We start from the raw sequence: 16,135 nt of genomic DNA, 5'->3' as shown, positions 1-16,135 counted from the left end.
GCCCTCACCCAAGCACAGATCTAATTTGCGCGGCAGCGAATCGCCGCATTGTGGGTTCGGCCATGGCGTAACTTCTATTGATGGGTCCTTAGTTGTGTAGCATACAAGTAGCAACGCAAAGCCCGGACTGTACCATCGGCATCACAAATTGAGCAGGCGAGTACGTATTGTATTACTGTTGTTGCTCAACACCGCAATCAGCAGTTTGAGAGCTTGTGCTGATTGGACGGCCGGTAAAAAAGGATTTCTCGAACTTGTAACCTATTTCCACGTGGCCTGTGCTTTAAGAACTTTAATTCGCGAGAATTTGCTCTGAGTTATCCATGGCAACAAAGAAATTAACTAGGTCTCCAAGCAACTAAGAGGCTCTGGCCTTCTGAGGTAGATCAGCTACCTGTCAGTTCCTGCTCTTTTTGTATTTCGAGGTATAGGCTGTTAGCCTGAGCATCTGTGGTCCTGTGCATGCCACGATACGAGTAACAGATGTGGTTAACCGTAATCCTGCTGGTTTTGAGACTTGATATTAAATGTCCGGGACGAACATTCTGTTAAACTGTTACTCGTTACTTTGCTTAAAATTTCCAGAATGACTTCGAGTGAAATACCACTGGCAGTCGCAGTTTCGTAGGAACGATCAGAAGTAAGTGTCAGTGACTGTGTCACCGCTGTCACGAGTATCAAATCTTAGAATTCTGGGACCCGAGTTGAGACTTTTAACTTGGTTCATTATTTTCGCTGATTTCTGGTAACCGAAAAATCTCGCGTGTTAAGTAAGTAACAAAACTATCCATAAAAATAATTTCCCTCGCTTTGCTGCATCAGCGAAAGGTCAATGTTTTGCGTGTTTTACTTTATCGCCGTCTGGTTGCCATGGTAAATTTGGAATGTGATTTAGGTCTATCGGGATCATCAAAATGACGAAATCCTTTATAACCCCCGGATTAGTTCACGACTTCCCGCCACGTCTTCAATGAGAGAAACTTTGCACTCATCGCATTAAAATGGATTATCGGGTAAGCAATAGCCTCGCCAAAAACAATGTCTTTCCAAAATGTAAAAGTACCGGTAAGTTAATAAAAGTTATGTACAGAGTAGTACGAGTACAATTCCCTGCACGAGTATATTTATATGAGTCCCTTGTGTGTATGAAGATACGTAGTTAACCGTACCGCGTACCTCAACCTTTTCTATATTATTTCACTGTTCAAGTTGATTGTTGGTCGCGTACTTCATAGTTCATACTGTCAAGTCAACGGGACTTTTTCAGCTGTGGTGTGGACGGGAAGGAGCCTCAAGGTAAAGGAGCCTCTTCAACCTTGCCTTTTGGCGGGGTAACTTCAACCCTGACTGTCTGCTGCCCCCATCGAAGATCAGCTAATCCACAGATGGCCTTCTGGTTGCAATTGGGAGAATGATGTACCGGCGCGGACGTCTCGTCTTGTCGTGTGTGGTGTCATGTGCGATCGTTGGGTTATTACTACTTATTAGTCGGTATCTATAGCATTACTGCGGTAGTGGTCAGGGAATTTGGTGGCACGATATTAATCATGTAGGCAGGGCAGATCACCACAGGCTGTATGTACTGTAGTACAAGGCAACGCCTCAGGGAAGGGAAACAAATGGGTGATTCCACTGACCATGAGCCATGGTTTACTTATGGAAGTGTACATGTGAAGCTGCGTAACGGTTTATTGTAGCTGTTGTAATTTGCTTAGGATTATTGTGCTTTACAGTATTTTTGCCGCTGTGATAGCTCGTTGTATATCCTATTACCCAGCTGCTGGACGATAACCGCCGAGCTCCGGAATTCGGCCGATAATCGTAGCGCTTCGTCCTAACACCCTTTATCAACTGGATTGCTATTCAACCACGAACAGTATCGCTTTATGGAGCACCTTACCTGCATTTTGTATATCTATTCTGTCTTCCGGATCGTATCCAGTTTTACTCTTCAGTGAACTTTCCCGTCTCATTATTAGCAATAGCTGGGAATGGTGAAACCCTTTATTCGGCTCCCACTGCATGGATCACGAGTTCATGGAAGCCGACTGCCACTGGAGCAAAATGGATTCTGATGGGCTTCCTCCTGGCCTGTCCGTCGGTGAGACGCCGCTGGATCCACGAATGGCACCATACGACACTGGAAAAGAAGATCCCCAACAGCGCATCATCTCTATTACCCAGCGCTTATTATTGGTATCCTGGGATCCAGCGGCGTCTCACCGACGGGCAGGCCGACGTGGATGCAGCTAACGGAGAAAACGCTTTGACCTTTTGAATGCTGCCTGGAACTGTCAGTATATCAAGATAATCCGTGGAGAAAGCTGCTGTGATAAAGTCAACGGTGACTGCGTATCTGCTGCATCCACGTCTTTATTTAGTCGTTATCATCTTATCGCTATTGTTGGAAGAATCCTGGTGGGATTGTATCCTCCATTTCTCGTTGTTGATTGAGGTTCTCATTTCACGGATAATCGTAACAATGCACCTTGCAGTCTCAGCTTGAACATGGTAAGTTACTTTGTTATTGCAATATCGCTTCGCACTTCCCATAAGTAGAACATGGCTCGAGTCGCATCATTCAAGTCTTTAAGTCCTTTAAGGGATTTGGCCCAGTACATAGCACTAAATTTCGTGTACATTGGCGGGACCTTTCGCTGTCGCGCACTCCCAAACACTTTTTTGCATTGCTTTATGGTATTTTGTAGCCAAAAGAATTGTATACGTAGTTGTGAAATCCGTTTGCGCGCGCAACATCCGGTTGCGGAGTTATGAGGGTAACAAAATTCCAAAAGTTTAAATGCAAAAAAAGATTCGATCCCATTTTGAAGATTGGTACAGAAGACTTCTAGGATTTTTTTAGATTTTAAAATGAATTTCAAAAATTTTAAAATTCATTTTAAAATCTAAAAAAATCCTAGAAGTCTGGTTCCACCAAACAATCTCATGGTTATGTGCATTTACGCAAATTTGAAAGGATCGGTCCATAATGACTTTACACCTGAACATTAAACTTTTGGAATTTTGTTACCTCATAATCCGCAACCGGATGTTGCGCAAACGGATTTCACAACTACGTATACAATTCTTTACGTACCATAAAGCAATGCAAAAAAGTATTTGGGAGTGCGCGACAGCGAAGGTTCCCGTGGATGTACACGAATTTGGTGCTATGTACCGGGCCAAATCCCTTAAGAGAGCTAGTTTCCCAGTTCAACACCACAAACGGCTGAGGTGTCATCACTTACAGTACTTCGGTACGGTATACTTACCCCATCAGTAATCTTCCGTGTTTCAACTTGACTCAAGCAACAAAAACATGTCGACAAAAGGTTGACAATATATGCTGCTCTTTAAAGACGTTCTGAAAGTGGGTACTTGTTTCGGTATTCTTTTTGGCCTTTCCAATTTTGCTGTGTTGTGCTCCAGTTTTGCTGTTTTGTTTGCATAAGGAGTTGCTGTACGCGTTTGTCTGAGATATGAGTACGGACTATTTTTTGTGGAATAATGTACGACGAGAATAATTTACTCTGTACAAAAAAGGCGATTTTGATACTATTGTAATCAAATAAAGCAAACAATTTGCGAAGGATCCGAGCCGGTTAAGGAAATAAGTCCATGCCGCGAAAAACGAAGGTGCAAAATTTTAATGCCATTGTTTAAGTTCATCGCGGTTACATTTAACTTTTTTGGTGACCGAAAGTGGTTACGATTCTGGTTAAGTCCGTAAACAAGTCTCGACTGAAGTTTCTCTTGTGCTTTCTGTCCGAACTGGATTGGGAATTCACTCCGGCAAATTCACAAATAACTGTTTGACACACCAACCGAACATCTCGGACCTCTTTTTGTAATTTTAACATCGGAAGCATTTCATTCCTTTTTATGTTACTGTGCTCGTCGTCCTCTACTCCACTGGATTGAACTTGCTCTGTCGAACGAAATATAAAAGTTTTGAATTAAATAAAGCGGCAATTTTGTTCCAGAAATCAGTTTTGGTATGCTTTTGTTTTTCTCGCAGTACTAACTAAATATAAGTACCAATTTAACGAAGCACACAAATTCGAAAGATAATTTGAAAGTTGAAACGAAAAAGTTGAAAAGGTTGACAATTGTAAGTATTGCGTATGCTGCTGATTAAGTTCAGGTTAAGAAGTTGCTTACCTTCCAATGCATATAAATGGCTAACAATCGCGTTCCAAATAAGTCCGTCTCCTCTGGAACTTTCTGATATTACGTTTCTTGCGATTAGCACAATCACTTTCTTTAACATGTCCCAGACAGTGAAATCCTTATGCCATGGCTGCAGTCGCAGCACCTCTTCAGCCTTTTGTAAAGCCTCGCCGTAGTTGCCATTTTCCAGAAAGGTCACGCTAAAAGAAGCATTATCAGATAACGATTTGCGTATAATTGTGCGCTTGCTTTTAAAACTCACGCCAGATTCAGACACGTGGCAATCAGGTGACTTCTTGCAGCAGCAATTTCCCGATACTCCGACTCCATATCCTCGAAATTAACCTTCTCCGAGCGAATGATTTCCCCAATGATCTCTTTAATTTTTGCGACATCTTCTATGCTGAAGAGTTGTGAGGCACAGTAATGGGAAACAATGTCCACAGGCGTCTAGAAATAAAAACTTCTTGTGATGTCTGTTACTGCAAAGTTCCCGAAAATGTACTGTATATGCATATGGTCTAACTGCTGTTATTGCTAATATATTTAAAAGTATGATAATTACATACGCTAATTAGTGTAAAATAGGCGTTGCGGAAATGGGCGATCAAGCTGTCATATATAACAACAGCATCTTCGTAGCGTCCATCCATAAACAAACAATGTGCCATGGCCGTTGTTGTGTCGATATTGTCCACATTGGTATCCCTTGGTAAAACGTGGATAGCTTGGGAATAATTTTTGTGGTCGTAGTATAACTTTGCGATGTACAATTGAATGGTGCGAAGCCTGCAGATGTAAATGCAGATAAAATTGCCGTCTATTTGTTTGATTGCTGCAGTTTTGCGTCCTTACGCTTGTTCGGCTTTTTGTAGCTTTTTTTCGTATTTCCCAGTGTCGCTCGGTGAGTCGCCGTCTTGCTGCTGCATCGACTGGAGATTTCGGAGCTCTTCTTGATAATAAGCGATATCTTTAGCGATGCTTGTCTGCATATCCAGCGAAACCGACGAAGACGCTAACGGATTCTCCAGACCCAAGAGAACTGCTTGAACGATTGGCCATTCGTACTACAAACATTGTCAAAAATGTGCACTGGGTCGAGTCCCCTTGCATTCTGGATTCTACTTACCTCTTGATCAAACTCGCACCGTAACTGGTCACCGAAACTTTCAATCAAATTTCTGGCTTCCACTCTTTTGTTGTTTTCCAAATACAACAGCAGCAGGTTACGATGGACAGCACATCCGGCATGGTTTTCTGATTGCACCAGAGCTTCAAGCGTATGAAAGTCGCTGTCACCAGATGCAGCTGCTATATATGTTTGCGATGCTTTGCAATAGAATTCTGCTTCACTGGATCCTCCGTTAGTGGATATGGATATTAAATATGAACTGGCGGAACGCCCTGCAAACAGTGGATTACAATACGTAATCAGGACATCGTACTTGCATTATTGTCGTAATTCGTAAAATCTGCATACGCTGATTAACTTGCAGGTAACATCCCGAAAGCAGTGTTGCGATGCCTGCACAGAATTTCGCCGGCATTGAGCTTTCCTGGTTTGAACAAATGAGACGATTGGATGACACTTCTAAAGGTGCATGCGGCACGTCAAGGGCTTCGCGCAGTTCGGAACATAACTCCTGCGCGGTAGCATAATCCTGTAGTTTGAAAGAGCATAACGCTTGTGCATACTGGCAGTCGGCTGTTGACCCTTGAGTCAGCTCCACATTATCAAAAACCACGCGCGCTTGATGGAATTTTTGTTTATTATACAACAAAATGCCAAAGTTGAAGTCGTTTGACTTTTCTTCTCCGTACTCATTAAATAAATCCTAGAGTAAATCAGAAAGACCATTGATAAAATTGTAAATACTTCTTATGAGATCTACAACTTTGGCCTTAACCTACAGTTGCGTCATCTAGCTGTTGTAATTTTACGAAGATTGCGGCTCGCAGCACTCTTATCTCGGCCAGTAGATTGTCACTGGTAATTGAATCCAAAACATGTAATGCTTCCTGGAATCGATCGCAAAGAACATAGCAGTGTGCCAGCCAAAGTCCGTGACTGGGATTCTGCTGGTCGTTGTTCCACAAGCGCCCATAGCATTCGCTGGCACTTCGGTAGTTTTTCGTCTGATAATAGCAGAATCCTAATAGTGCGCAAAACTTTCCAGCCTAGTTTTGGGAAGAAATACAATTATTTGGACACAGTTAGATGCAAAATTACAAGAAAATGCTGACCGAAAATGTCCGGTCATCAAAGCAACAGATTTCGTTGAGAATGCTGATAACCTTTTCATATTGTTTTCGCAAAATCTGCAATTCACGGCATGAAATTAATAAACAGTCAAAGAAATGAGATCGGAAATTACATTTCTGGCTCTTTATGCCAGTGATGCCCTATTCCAAGTAGGAAGCTTAGAAGCTACTCTAGGAGTGATTCATGGATCGTAGGTATATGTACCATAATTAGTGGCTATCTTTGAATTTATATCAGTTTTTTAGATACCAGTTCATACACTTTTTTAGTGACTTTTCCATATGGCAAGCCATAGACCCGTTGTAAACGATCCGAAATACTTTCGATAAAATCCGATTCAAAGGCGGATACTTCATTTTTTCCACCGAAAGATGTGTCTGATGGTGAATTTGGACTGAGCTGGAAAAGAGGTTCAGTGCGAGTCCATGTTAAATTGCTCTTTTCGCTCGCTCTGGAAGCCTTATCCGAAAGAGACATTCGTAGATAGTGAATCCTCTGCAGTTAGATAAGCAGGTATCCGTCAAATTATTTTTCATTAAGTAATTAAATATAGTACTTTTCCCGAGTTTTACGTTTTATTTGCAGATGCTGAAAAATTCTGCAGTAATGACTAATGAGTAATCGAGGCAGTTTGCAGAATATAAACAGCAGCAGGTTGGAGGCTATGATCTAATCAGCTTACGTTAGTTCTTTCAAAGAGTAATATTATTACTCTTTGAAAGAACTTTCAAAGAGTAATAATATTACTCTTTGAAAGAACTAACGTAAGCTGATTAGATCATAGCCTCCAACCTGCTGCTGTTTATATTCTGCAAACTGCCTCGATTACTCATGTAATTTAACGATTTAATTTGTTTAATTTAACGATTAATTATTAATTAATTTATTAATTAATATTATTTAATTTAATTAATATTAATAATAATTATTTAATTAATTAATTAATTAATTTATTAATTAATTAATTAATTAATTTATTTATTAATATTATTTAATTTAATTAATATTAATAATAATTATTTAATTATTTAATTTATTTTTTATTTAATTTTAAATTAAACAAATTAAACAAATTAAAATAAATTAAATCGTTAATTTTTAAAATGTAATTTAACGAGCGAAGACAACGTTGGAAATATTACTGTAATATTTCCAACGTTGTCTTCGCTCGTTAAATTACATTTTACGTATTTAAATCCTACCCTACTGCCCCGAGAAAAAACGCATGATAACAGAATGTGCCATTCAGAAAAACAACTTTTAAATTAAGTGCCAGTTATCGTTCGAAACTCTAATAACAGAAATATTTATGTAGGTTAATGCATAAATATAGTATTCACATTACTGTACTTATCTGTGTACTGAGCAGAGGAAGTTTCAGCACTATATTTATGCTTTGTTGTATCTGTTGTATTTTTAAAGTGCGCACGTTTTAAAGTAGAGTACGAAGTAGTTTCAGTACGATATGAAGCACTTGGTTTCTGTACCAGTATGCTCGACGCTCTAACACTGCCGTGTACAAGGATTGTTATAGGCTATAGCTAAGCAACATTTCACTTTCGGTTATATTACAAATTTGATCTTGCTATTTATTATGCCTGTTAATTTGGCAATTTGTATACAGCGAGCTTCGCTCAATCAATACCAATCAAATGAAGAATTTGTCCCAATTAACATGAGAAGGGACTGTGCACAACACACTCATAGCATTACCACGCATAATCTCTAAGCTTAAACGCTGAAACAAAAATTATTATTATTAAATTATTAATTGTTATTATTATGTTGATCTTCCGTAACATACGTATAATCTCTCGTACAGTCGTACTTCTTAATTACTGGAGCTTTGGTTAGTACTTGGTGTAAAAATATATGTATCATTGTATCAGTACGACAAGGTCACCTTTTTTGACCTTAATCCATTAACACCGATGCCATGGGAAGCCGATCGGGGTCCTCGTTTGTTCCTGACAGGTATGACCTTGACCCTTAAGCCGTAAATGTGATCGAAATTTACGTGAAAAAAACAAAATATCTTACAGTATGTGGCTGGGAACGATTAATTTATTTTCAGGGGAGACTTTGAGATCTATGGCCTGGAAAATGTCTTTTCCCAGAGGGAACTGGAGGAACTTGGGGGATCAGGAGATTATCGCTTCGCATTGGTGGTGGGAGATGCTGGTGAAAAAATAAATGCTTCATCCAGGAAAGGGAAGGGATCGGGAGCTTCTCTGCGGAAGGGATCGTTTGTACGCTTCTTAGGATACACTGGTGCAGGATTCTGCACTTTCATCATTTGTGCTTAGTGTAAAAATCGTTTTGAGCCGCATGCTTGTATTTTAGGCCACTGGTTCGCCCGGCAAAGAGCGTATCGCCAAACATATTAAAGAAGTCTGCGATGATACCAAGTATAAGCAACCTTTCCTAATATAAACTTTCTTCCAAATAATGCTACGAAAATTCCTTCCTCTGCAGTGGCTGCTGCCTATGTTCCCTTTTTGCAGTGGTATTGTTAACGAAATCGACCAAGTTAAAACGGCATACGAACAAGTGAAAAAAGGAGCGAGCAAAGGATTTACGGAAACGAATGATGTGTAACATTTTTTACGAATCCGTAAATGCTTGTCTACCGGTATCGCTTTTAGCGCGTTTTGTTGCAGGTTCACGTCAGGGCTCAAGAATTTGCGCAACAGCGTCACCAATGTAAATGGCCATCTCCATCGACTTCTTCATTTCCTGGAGAACCAAGCAGCTGCCGTAGGTACTGCATACGAGTACAAATATTAAAATTTAATACTTTCAGCTCACGTTAGAAGCGATGCAGCTGCAAAGCCAACCAAATGTGTTTGTAAACGAGTTTTGTGTTATAGACCTATCATCAGCGTGCTTCTAAGCTCGAGTCATCAAAAGAAACGAGCAGGTAACATTTCTGTTTATATTCAAAGCGCAATAAATTGTTCCGAATGAAACTGTACCACAGGTGCGCATTATGCGAAGAACAGAACAAGCGCTATGTTACACCATCCGGCGATGAAAGGATAAAAGGTCAAGATAGTCGGTCAAAAACGCGCCTGAAAGGAGTTACCCAGGTCAACTGAAATTTTTGTTTGTTATATCAAGATGGAAGAAAACGTGAAACATTCCAATTCCCATTTCTACTTCGTACACTGCAGGATAATTCTTGCCGTTTCCATCCTACCACGCGGGCCACAAATGGTCAAAACAAACACGGGGGGCCTACATCGCACCACTGGAATCAAGAAGAATTACCACCAAATCATCACCAGTTGTCGAATGGGTAATGCATCGGTAGCTCCTGTATAACGTATCGAATGTTCTGTTTAAAAAATGGTTGAAAAGAGTAGAACCAGTAAAGTAGTATTAGTTGTTATTTTCTAGAATGATAAGTACTCGTTTACCGGTTAACGTCTAGTGCTAACAAGTTTATACATAGAAACACGAGAAATACTGCAAACTCGTCAAGCCGGGAATGGCGGAGTTCAGATAATCCTCTTAGCAATGCCGCTTCGTTCAGTGGGCAGATCAGCTACAGCAGCGCATACAGGTGAGAATCTTCGTTGTCCAAAATGCGCTTTGTACGACAAAAGCATATTTTGAATTTGCTTCCACTTCACAGCGACCATTCATCAAAGGAATCCATATTCTCAAGACCGACGAAAGGAAATGGCCATTCGCATCCCAGTCCTGTATACAAAGCGTCTCATCAATCGATATCAAAAAATTCCCCTTCGCACGTGGATCGGTCTTCACAAACAGAACGAGCGGAACCAGAATCCATACCGCGCAATCAACCACCAGAAGTTCTCAAGAAGTGTCGCATTTGCAATGATCCTGATTATTATGAAACTGAAAATAATCCGGAAGAGCGAAGAGGAAAGAGATATCGCAATCGCAGGCGATCACGACGACGACATTCGGCAGATGCGGCGCTAACGAGAGATGTGTCTGAAACGAATATGTTCCCTTTACCACATGAGTCGTATTCTAGCGTGGAAGAGACAGATATGACACCTACGAAACCCGCGCACACCGTCGAAGAAGCCGACGCAAAATCTGATGTGCAAATAACCAGCGAACGGTCAGATTCGTCCGTCAGACTAAATACCTACGCTTCATTTGAGCGACCGGAAAGTCCGGAAAGTGTGACGGAATATCCAGCAAGCTTGTCAACAGTATCGGTACACGATAACGCAGCCGAAGGTCACGTTTTAGATGACCGATCAGCCTCGCGAAGTAGCATAAAAAGCAAAGAAAAGCCTACGCAAGCAAGTAGTTCTGTTGCAGCATCGGATGGTGCTCGCAGTGTGCGCAAGCAGTCAGTGCAAGGTGTTCAGCTTCTCCAAGGAGATGCGAGTAAAAGCCACAGCGAAACTGAATATGCAAGTTCGGATCATGACCGGATAATGCAAACGCCGAAACCGAAATCCTTCCAGTCATATGGAGATACCAATGTGGCTGATGAACGCAGCGATGATGTGGATCAGCACTCGGACAGGAAAGCTGGAAATTCCCGATCACAAACAGCGCCAGATTCGGGTGCCATGTTTCAGAGAAGCAATCGCTCATCCCCAGATTATGAGCGCATAAACACGCACTCCAGAAGAATCGTGGAACCGGAACGTGGATCAAATGGTGTGGATGATTTCGAGGAAAGCTTGGGTGAGCCGGCACATGGTTCGCACAAACGCTCCAAGAACCCATCAGATCGGAATCCTGAGCTAAGCAGAAACACGAAAGATCAGCACAACCCTGCAAGAAACAGTCAAGATGAATACATGCCGACAATCCCGTCGACAACCGACACCAGTCACAATTTGAATTCGCTCTTAGAAACTTTCCAGCGGTACTTGAACCAACTACAAAATTTACTGCAGACGGGATTCTCGTCACCTGGGGATGCTGATTCTGTTTCACGGAAGTTAACGAAGTCTGCTACAATATTTCCGGTTAGACGAAGTACTTCGATAGTTACTCGTAAAAGACACCTTTCACAAATACCGGATAATCTTGATCGCCAAGCGGAAGTTGTAGCTTCACTTGAAGCGCTTTGTACTAAGGCAGAACTCCTAATGGAAAAGGCACTGGATTTGCTGAAATCACCGCAAAAAGGGGAAAAAAGGGCTAATAAACAAGAACACCTACGAACCGTGGATTCAGTTAGTCAAGTGTATGAAAACCAACTGCGGTTTCAAGCGGGTACAGAATCGGTAAGCGAGTAGACGGACGCATTTTCTGTCGACTGATATACTCATTTTTTGGCAGATGCAGAGAGAGTTTCGAAGTTTAAAAAATGCTATAAGAGATTTGACAGCGAAACTAGGCACGGCGAATATGCCGCTCGACCAAACAGAGAGTAATGCCTCGATGGCAGGCGTGGAGGAAGCGCTGTTTTCGCTAAATAAAATTCAGCAGAAGCTGTTCGAGGAACTTCTCTTGTTACGGAAGCAGACAGCCAAGCTACATCCGAACTCTGCAAAAGTATGTACTGAGAAAACAGTAGATCCTATTTTCGACTTGCTTAAGTTTAGTTTGCAGGAGCATAAAGGCGAAAGAATTGTAAACCCACGTCGTTCTGTGTCTGCCGACTACAGTCCAAGACAGGATCGATCGCACGCGACAACACCCAACGAACAATCGTTACCCCGTGAGCGCCAGCGGTCTTCATCAATACAACCACCTAATACTGAAGCGGGTACCGCTTTGGGACATGAATTTCGAAAGTTGCGCAAGGAGTTAATTCGGAAGCTAGAAACAGGCAGTTCAAAAGCCAAACCGGTCAAATCCGAATGCGCAGCTTGTCAGAAAATGGCTCAGCGATTGCAAAGCATCGAGAAAAAGATGAAAGGAGCAGCGTCATCAAATAGCCGCGACTGTGAGAAAATCATTGGGAAGCTCCGAAGGCTGGACAAAAGATTTGAGCAGCCGGTGCATGTTGACTGTAGTCATTGTAAAAAACTTCCCTTCCAACTGCAAAAAATGGAAGAGCTACTGTTAGCAACCATTCGTGGGCGCCCGTCTCGTATTCCGAATACAGAAAACCGTAAGCCAAATCGCTCCAAGAGACTCCATCGTCAACATAAGCCTGTCGTCGACGCTGGACGATCTATCGGAAATTCGATCCATTGTCCGACATGTAACGCTCTTCGCCAGTTTAACAAGGCCCATAGAAAATCTAGCAATGCGCAGTCTCCATTCAAATTTCAGGCGAATCAAGTTGTGAGAAAACTGAACACCATTGGAGCAGAACTCAGGGGTCTAGTAGATAAATCGGCAAATCGTGCACATGAAGAGCGCATCATGATCGACAGAAAAAGCCAAGAGGGAATCGAGCGACTTCTATCTCGACTAGACGAGCTCAAGGAACTTTACACCACGGCGAAAACCAAACCAGATAGACTTCAACCGAACTCGGCACTTTACAAAGGAAGAAATCCGGTGCGAATGCGTGGGATTACAAACAAGGCTTTGTTTCGAGACAGCAATCCTGTCTCAGCATCCAGTGAAGTTCGCAAACAAAGAAAGATTTTGATGCAGATTCTGAATGCTATAAAGCAGTCCAAATCAGTTAGGATGGAGAGTTTGGACAAGCTCGTGGAAATGCTAAGGCCAGCGTTAAAAACCTTTTATCAAAAATCTGTCCCTTTATCCCGTGCAGAACTGAAAGGTCAACCCAAGAAAACATCGGACCTGAAACAACCAGCTGGATTCGATGATTGTTTGAACAGATTAAGCGCGTGCCAAGCGGAGAATTCAGAGTTGAAAGAAAAATTTGCATCGCTAATTAACAAACTAGACACCGTCCAAACTGAAAGCGAAGCGAGCGCAGATAAACTGAAGCCATTACCAGTTATGTCCGAAGATCGTCTTCAAGCTTGTTTAAAGAAATATGCCGTATGCAGAGCGGAAAATGAGCGTATTAAGCAAAGAAACGAGAATCTACATGATAAAATTACCCAGCTGCAAACAGAGTTTCAAGACAAGCTGGAGCGAGAAACCGAGAAACGGAAACTGTTAGAGAGACAAGCTGCGAAGCTATATACCAAACGCCCTACACGATTATCGGGAAGTAACAAGGTAAACCGTGTTACTGTGTAAAACTGGTCGGCAAATACTTGTCATGAGAGTCAGCAGTGTGTTTGAATATGAATAATATCTAGAACCGAAGCATCAGGAAGATACCCATTAGCAAGAAACCTAGGCCTTCGTCCAGCAGTTCAGTATCGTTGGTACCGGTAAGAAACGATATACTGTACATAAATCTTACTGTGGCTATGTTATTCACACTGCATTATTTTCTATATTTAGCGAGAAGACCGGAATGAGATCTTAAAAATTCTAAAGGCGATACAAGACTGCGTTAAAAGCTCGACTACCGGGTCGAGAAAAACCGGGTCGAGAAAAATCGAAGATATTGGTAACTCGCAGTTGTTATAACCTCGGCTGCATAATAACAACATTCGCTGTGCGCGCTGCTTCGATGACTAGCGGCTTTTATTCACTGACGGTTGGTTTCTTCAAGCGGCAACCAGTATTCCAAATCGACAGGAGGATCGGGCGGAACGTATAGCACTAAAGATTCAGGATCAGCTATCCGAACTGGTTGTTGCGGTAGCGGGGCAGAACCAAGCGCTGATCCAGCTTCGAGAAACTATTAAAACCCTTAGAATCAGCAGCAGGCCATATGGTGACCCAACAACAACACAAAGTGGATACAACACTTATAAGCTGAATGGAAGTGCACCAAATGGTATGCCTAGTCAGGCATAGGATTTCCAGCTTTGTCTTCTGGATGTATAGGTAGCAAATACTGACCATGAGCGACACGACATAATATCATTTTCAGAAGAACGCGAAAAAAGACAAACGACCCTCGAAATCCCTCAGAATGCGGAAATACGTATCAAAAACTTGGAACAAACTATTCAAAAGCAGGAAGAAGAAATTTGTCAACTCAACGAAATGATAAACGAATTGCAACGGTCACAGTACCGAGCATCAGGTCTGAGTTTTCTTGTGCATGGTGTGCTTCGGAATTTAAATGGGGAATCGATGCTTCTTTAGGGACACCGCGATTTAGTTTAGAAGAAAGATTAAAGCAAATACGGGAAGCTCATGGTGAGCCTTTCACACGATTTACTATTACTCATCAGTGTGCACTGTCATTGCTTCTTGTTTAGACCGCAGAGAAGCGCTGAACAACCGTGGCCGGTCGGATTTTGAACAAACTCCTTTTAAAAGCGATAAACATTTGCAAACAAGGAGAGATCTCCAGGATGTCCGAAACGGAACAGATGAATCACGGCATCATTTTGATGAAAAGGGCGGTAGGCATTTTTTTCCTCGAGAGAGCCACCGCTTCAGATGCCTGTGGCAAGCAGTACCCGGAATAAATAATATCTTTCATGAACCGCTAGATTCGCGAAACGTAAGAAACAACGAGGATGTCAAGTTTTCGGAAGCACAGTTCATGAAAGATGACCAACTGGCTAAGCTGCATTTCGACGTCGAAGAGCTAAAGCGTCAGCTGCGGCACACTCAGCGGCATGATGCGGTTCACAAAAATCAAGGTGCGCAAGTGACAAAAATGAACGAAAAGTGCGGAAGCCTTTGCATTCCCCAGTTTTGCATCGGTTGGGCAGTGCAAAGATATAATCTGTGTATTTTTGGGATATTGCAGAACCAATAGATCGGAATGTGCATTTCGTGAAATCGTCGGAGCTGGACGATGGAACTGTTTCGCGAAGGGCAGCTCGAGCAACCAGTACAGATGACTTACGCCCGACAAAGCCCATAGTCACCTCGAAATCGACTGGTAAATTATGAGTTCGCTTCGCTGTGTTGGAGCGTCGTAGGTCAGAATAGATACCAGATACCAGTGGATAGATAATTTAGACTGTATTGTAGATACCAGTGGGTTGACAACACCCGCTGGCGAAAACGCACAGGACCCTCCGACCGCAGTTCCAAACCAGGGAAATGTCGGTGTCTTCCCGAACGTTCCAACCACGATTAGCACCGGGGTTAGCCCAAACACTGGTGTTAAACCCGGTGTTAACACAACCAGTGATGTCAACGAGCAAGTCCAAGGACAAATATTCCTTCCAAATGCCGACGCGGAACACAGCAGATCCAGTTTGACAACGGTGAAAGATTCCTCGCCAGCAGACGCCAGTGATACCAACAGTACATACTGTGATTCACTGCCAAGCCGCACGTTATCCCAGCGAATCGCTAGTGCTGTTCGTCTTTGCAAGTCATCGTCGGCGGTGGAAGGTATTCCTAGGAATACAGACAGAAAACCGTTTTCATCCGATGGTTCGGACAGCTTATTCATAAACCGACGTCCGTGCCAGGTTGATCCCTTGCGAGGTGTACGACAGCCGAAGCCACATCCTTGCGATTTACCTACTCGGACTGAGTTGGAACACATGGGAATTCAGTCTTTGTTGAGTAAAGCGACCGATCTGAGCAGTTGTCTGAAACGACTGAATGAGCAGGATTTCGTAGATTATGGGGATGACATTAACTTTTGTACCATATACAGTGACTACCTTTCATTTGCTGAATTACCAATCGAGCGGTTGTGACCTTACTCGATCACATGACGAAACCAATGTTATACTGTAATAAATACTGGATGTGGTTTTCATATTAGCAGGTTATTGATGGAAATAATATATC

At 42.3% G+C, this 16,135-nt stretch overlaps 2 protein-coding genes and 1 long non-coding RNA gene across 8 annotated transcripts; 2 read left to right on the top strand and 1 right to left on the bottom strand.

Annotated features, from left to right (window-relative positions):
- Positions 1-427: 427 nt before the first annotated feature.
- Positions 428-2,608, top strand: LOC129586889 (uncharacterized). The gene is made up of 3 exons (XR_008690229.1): positions 428-640; positions 896-1,013; positions 1,268-2,608. It is a non-coding gene; the product is annotated as an uncharacterized LOC129586889 (long non-coding RNA).
- Positions 2,609-3,562: 954 nt separating this feature from the next.
- On the bottom strand, positions 3,563-7,845 carry LOC129586805 (tetratricopeptide repeat protein 30A-like). Of its 3 annotated transcripts, none has more exons than XM_055480244.1 (11): positions 7,614-7,845; positions 6,683-6,928; positions 6,415-6,489; positions 6,082-6,348; positions 5,651-6,005; positions 5,300-5,574; positions 5,026-5,237; positions 4,740-4,959; positions 4,433-4,620; positions 4,162-4,370; positions 3,563-3,928 (listed from the first exon to the last, which is right to left on the bottom strand). In XM_055480244.1, the coding sequence occupies exons 2-11, from the start codon at positions 6,908-6,910 to the stop codon at positions 3,681-3,683; spliced, it is 2,277 nt and encodes a 758-aa protein (XP_055336219.1). In that variant the 5' UTR covers positions 6,911-6,928; positions 7,614-7,845; the 3' UTR covers positions 3,563-3,680. The 3 variants fall into 3 exon arrangements, with proteins under 3 accessions (XP_055336219.1, XP_055336218.1, XP_055336220.1); XM_055480243.1 differs by having other exon boundaries at positions 7,636-7,844; XM_055480245.1 differs by lacking the exon at positions 7,614-7,845 and adding an exon at positions 7,006-7,100.
- Positions 7,846-8,122: 277 nt separating this feature from the next.
- On the top strand, positions 8,123-16,126 carry LOC129586962 (uncharacterized). 4 transcript variants are annotated; one of them, XM_055480520.1, is made up of 21 exons: positions 8,123-8,407; positions 8,508-8,682; positions 8,777-8,841; positions 8,938-9,027; positions 9,094-9,190; positions 9,304-9,353; positions 9,414-9,478; positions 9,554-9,731; positions 9,888-9,998; positions 10,071-11,661; positions 11,723-11,932; positions 11,990-13,528; positions 13,612-13,686; positions 13,760-13,868; positions 13,974-14,201; positions 14,298-14,453; positions 14,516-14,569; positions 14,632-14,778; positions 14,869-15,021; positions 15,132-15,266; positions 15,359-16,126. In XM_055480520.1, the coding sequence occupies exons 1-21, from the start codon at positions 8,370-8,372 to the stop codon at positions 16,039-16,041; spliced, it is 5,949 nt and encodes a 1,982-aa protein (XP_055336495.1). In that variant the 5' UTR covers positions 8,123-8,369; the 3' UTR covers positions 16,042-16,126. The 4 variants fall into 4 exon arrangements, with proteins under 4 accessions (XP_055336495.1, XP_055336494.1, XP_055336493.1 ...); XM_055480519.1 differs by having other exon boundaries at positions 11,717-11,932; positions 14,301-14,453; XM_055480518.1 differs by having other exon boundaries at positions 11,717-11,932; positions 15,359-16,125.
- Positions 16,127-16,135: the final 9 nt, after the last annotated feature.

The sequence above is a fragment of the Paramacrobiotus metropolitanus genome, unplaced genomic scaffold (assembly GCF_019649055.1).
Source record: "Paramacrobiotus metropolitanus isolate TYO unplaced genomic scaffold, Prichtersi_v1.0 Parri_scaffold0000022, whole genome shotgun sequence".
Lineage (NCBI taxonomy): Eukaryota > Metazoa > Tardigrada > Eutardigrada > Parachela > Macrobiotidae > Paramacrobiotus > Paramacrobiotus metropolitanus.
The sequence above is the reverse complement of the archived record's forward strand: the minus strand, read 5'-3'. Positions and strand labels throughout refer to the sequence as shown.

Excerpts from the sequence above, each read along its gene's own strand:
- LOC129586805 (XM_055480244.1), bottom strand. The coding sequence starts at position 6,910 with ATGTCTCTTTCGGATAAGGCTTCCAGAGCGAGCGAAAAGAGCAATTTA. Across the intron at positions 6,006-6,081 it reads AACAGCTAGATGACGCAACT|GATTTATTTAATGAGTACGG; the intron begins GTAGGTTAAGGC and ends GATTTACTCTAG. Across the intron at positions 4,621-4,739 it reads CCTATTTTACACTAATTAGC|ACGCCTGTGGACATTGTTTC; the intron begins GTATGTAATTAT and ends TTTTATTTCTAG.
- LOC129586962 (XM_055480518.1), top strand. The coding sequence starts at position 8,370 with ATGGGAAGCCGATCGGGGTCCTCGTTTGTTCCTGACAG. Across the intron at positions 8,842-8,937 it reads GAAGTCTGCGATGATACCAA|TGGTATTGTTAACGAAATCG; the intron begins GTATAAGCAACC and ends CCCTTTTTGCAG. Across the intron at positions 9,479-9,553 it reads CGGCGATGAAAGGATAAAAG|ATGGAAGAAAACGTGAAACA; the intron begins GTCAAGATAGTC and ends TGTTATATCAAG.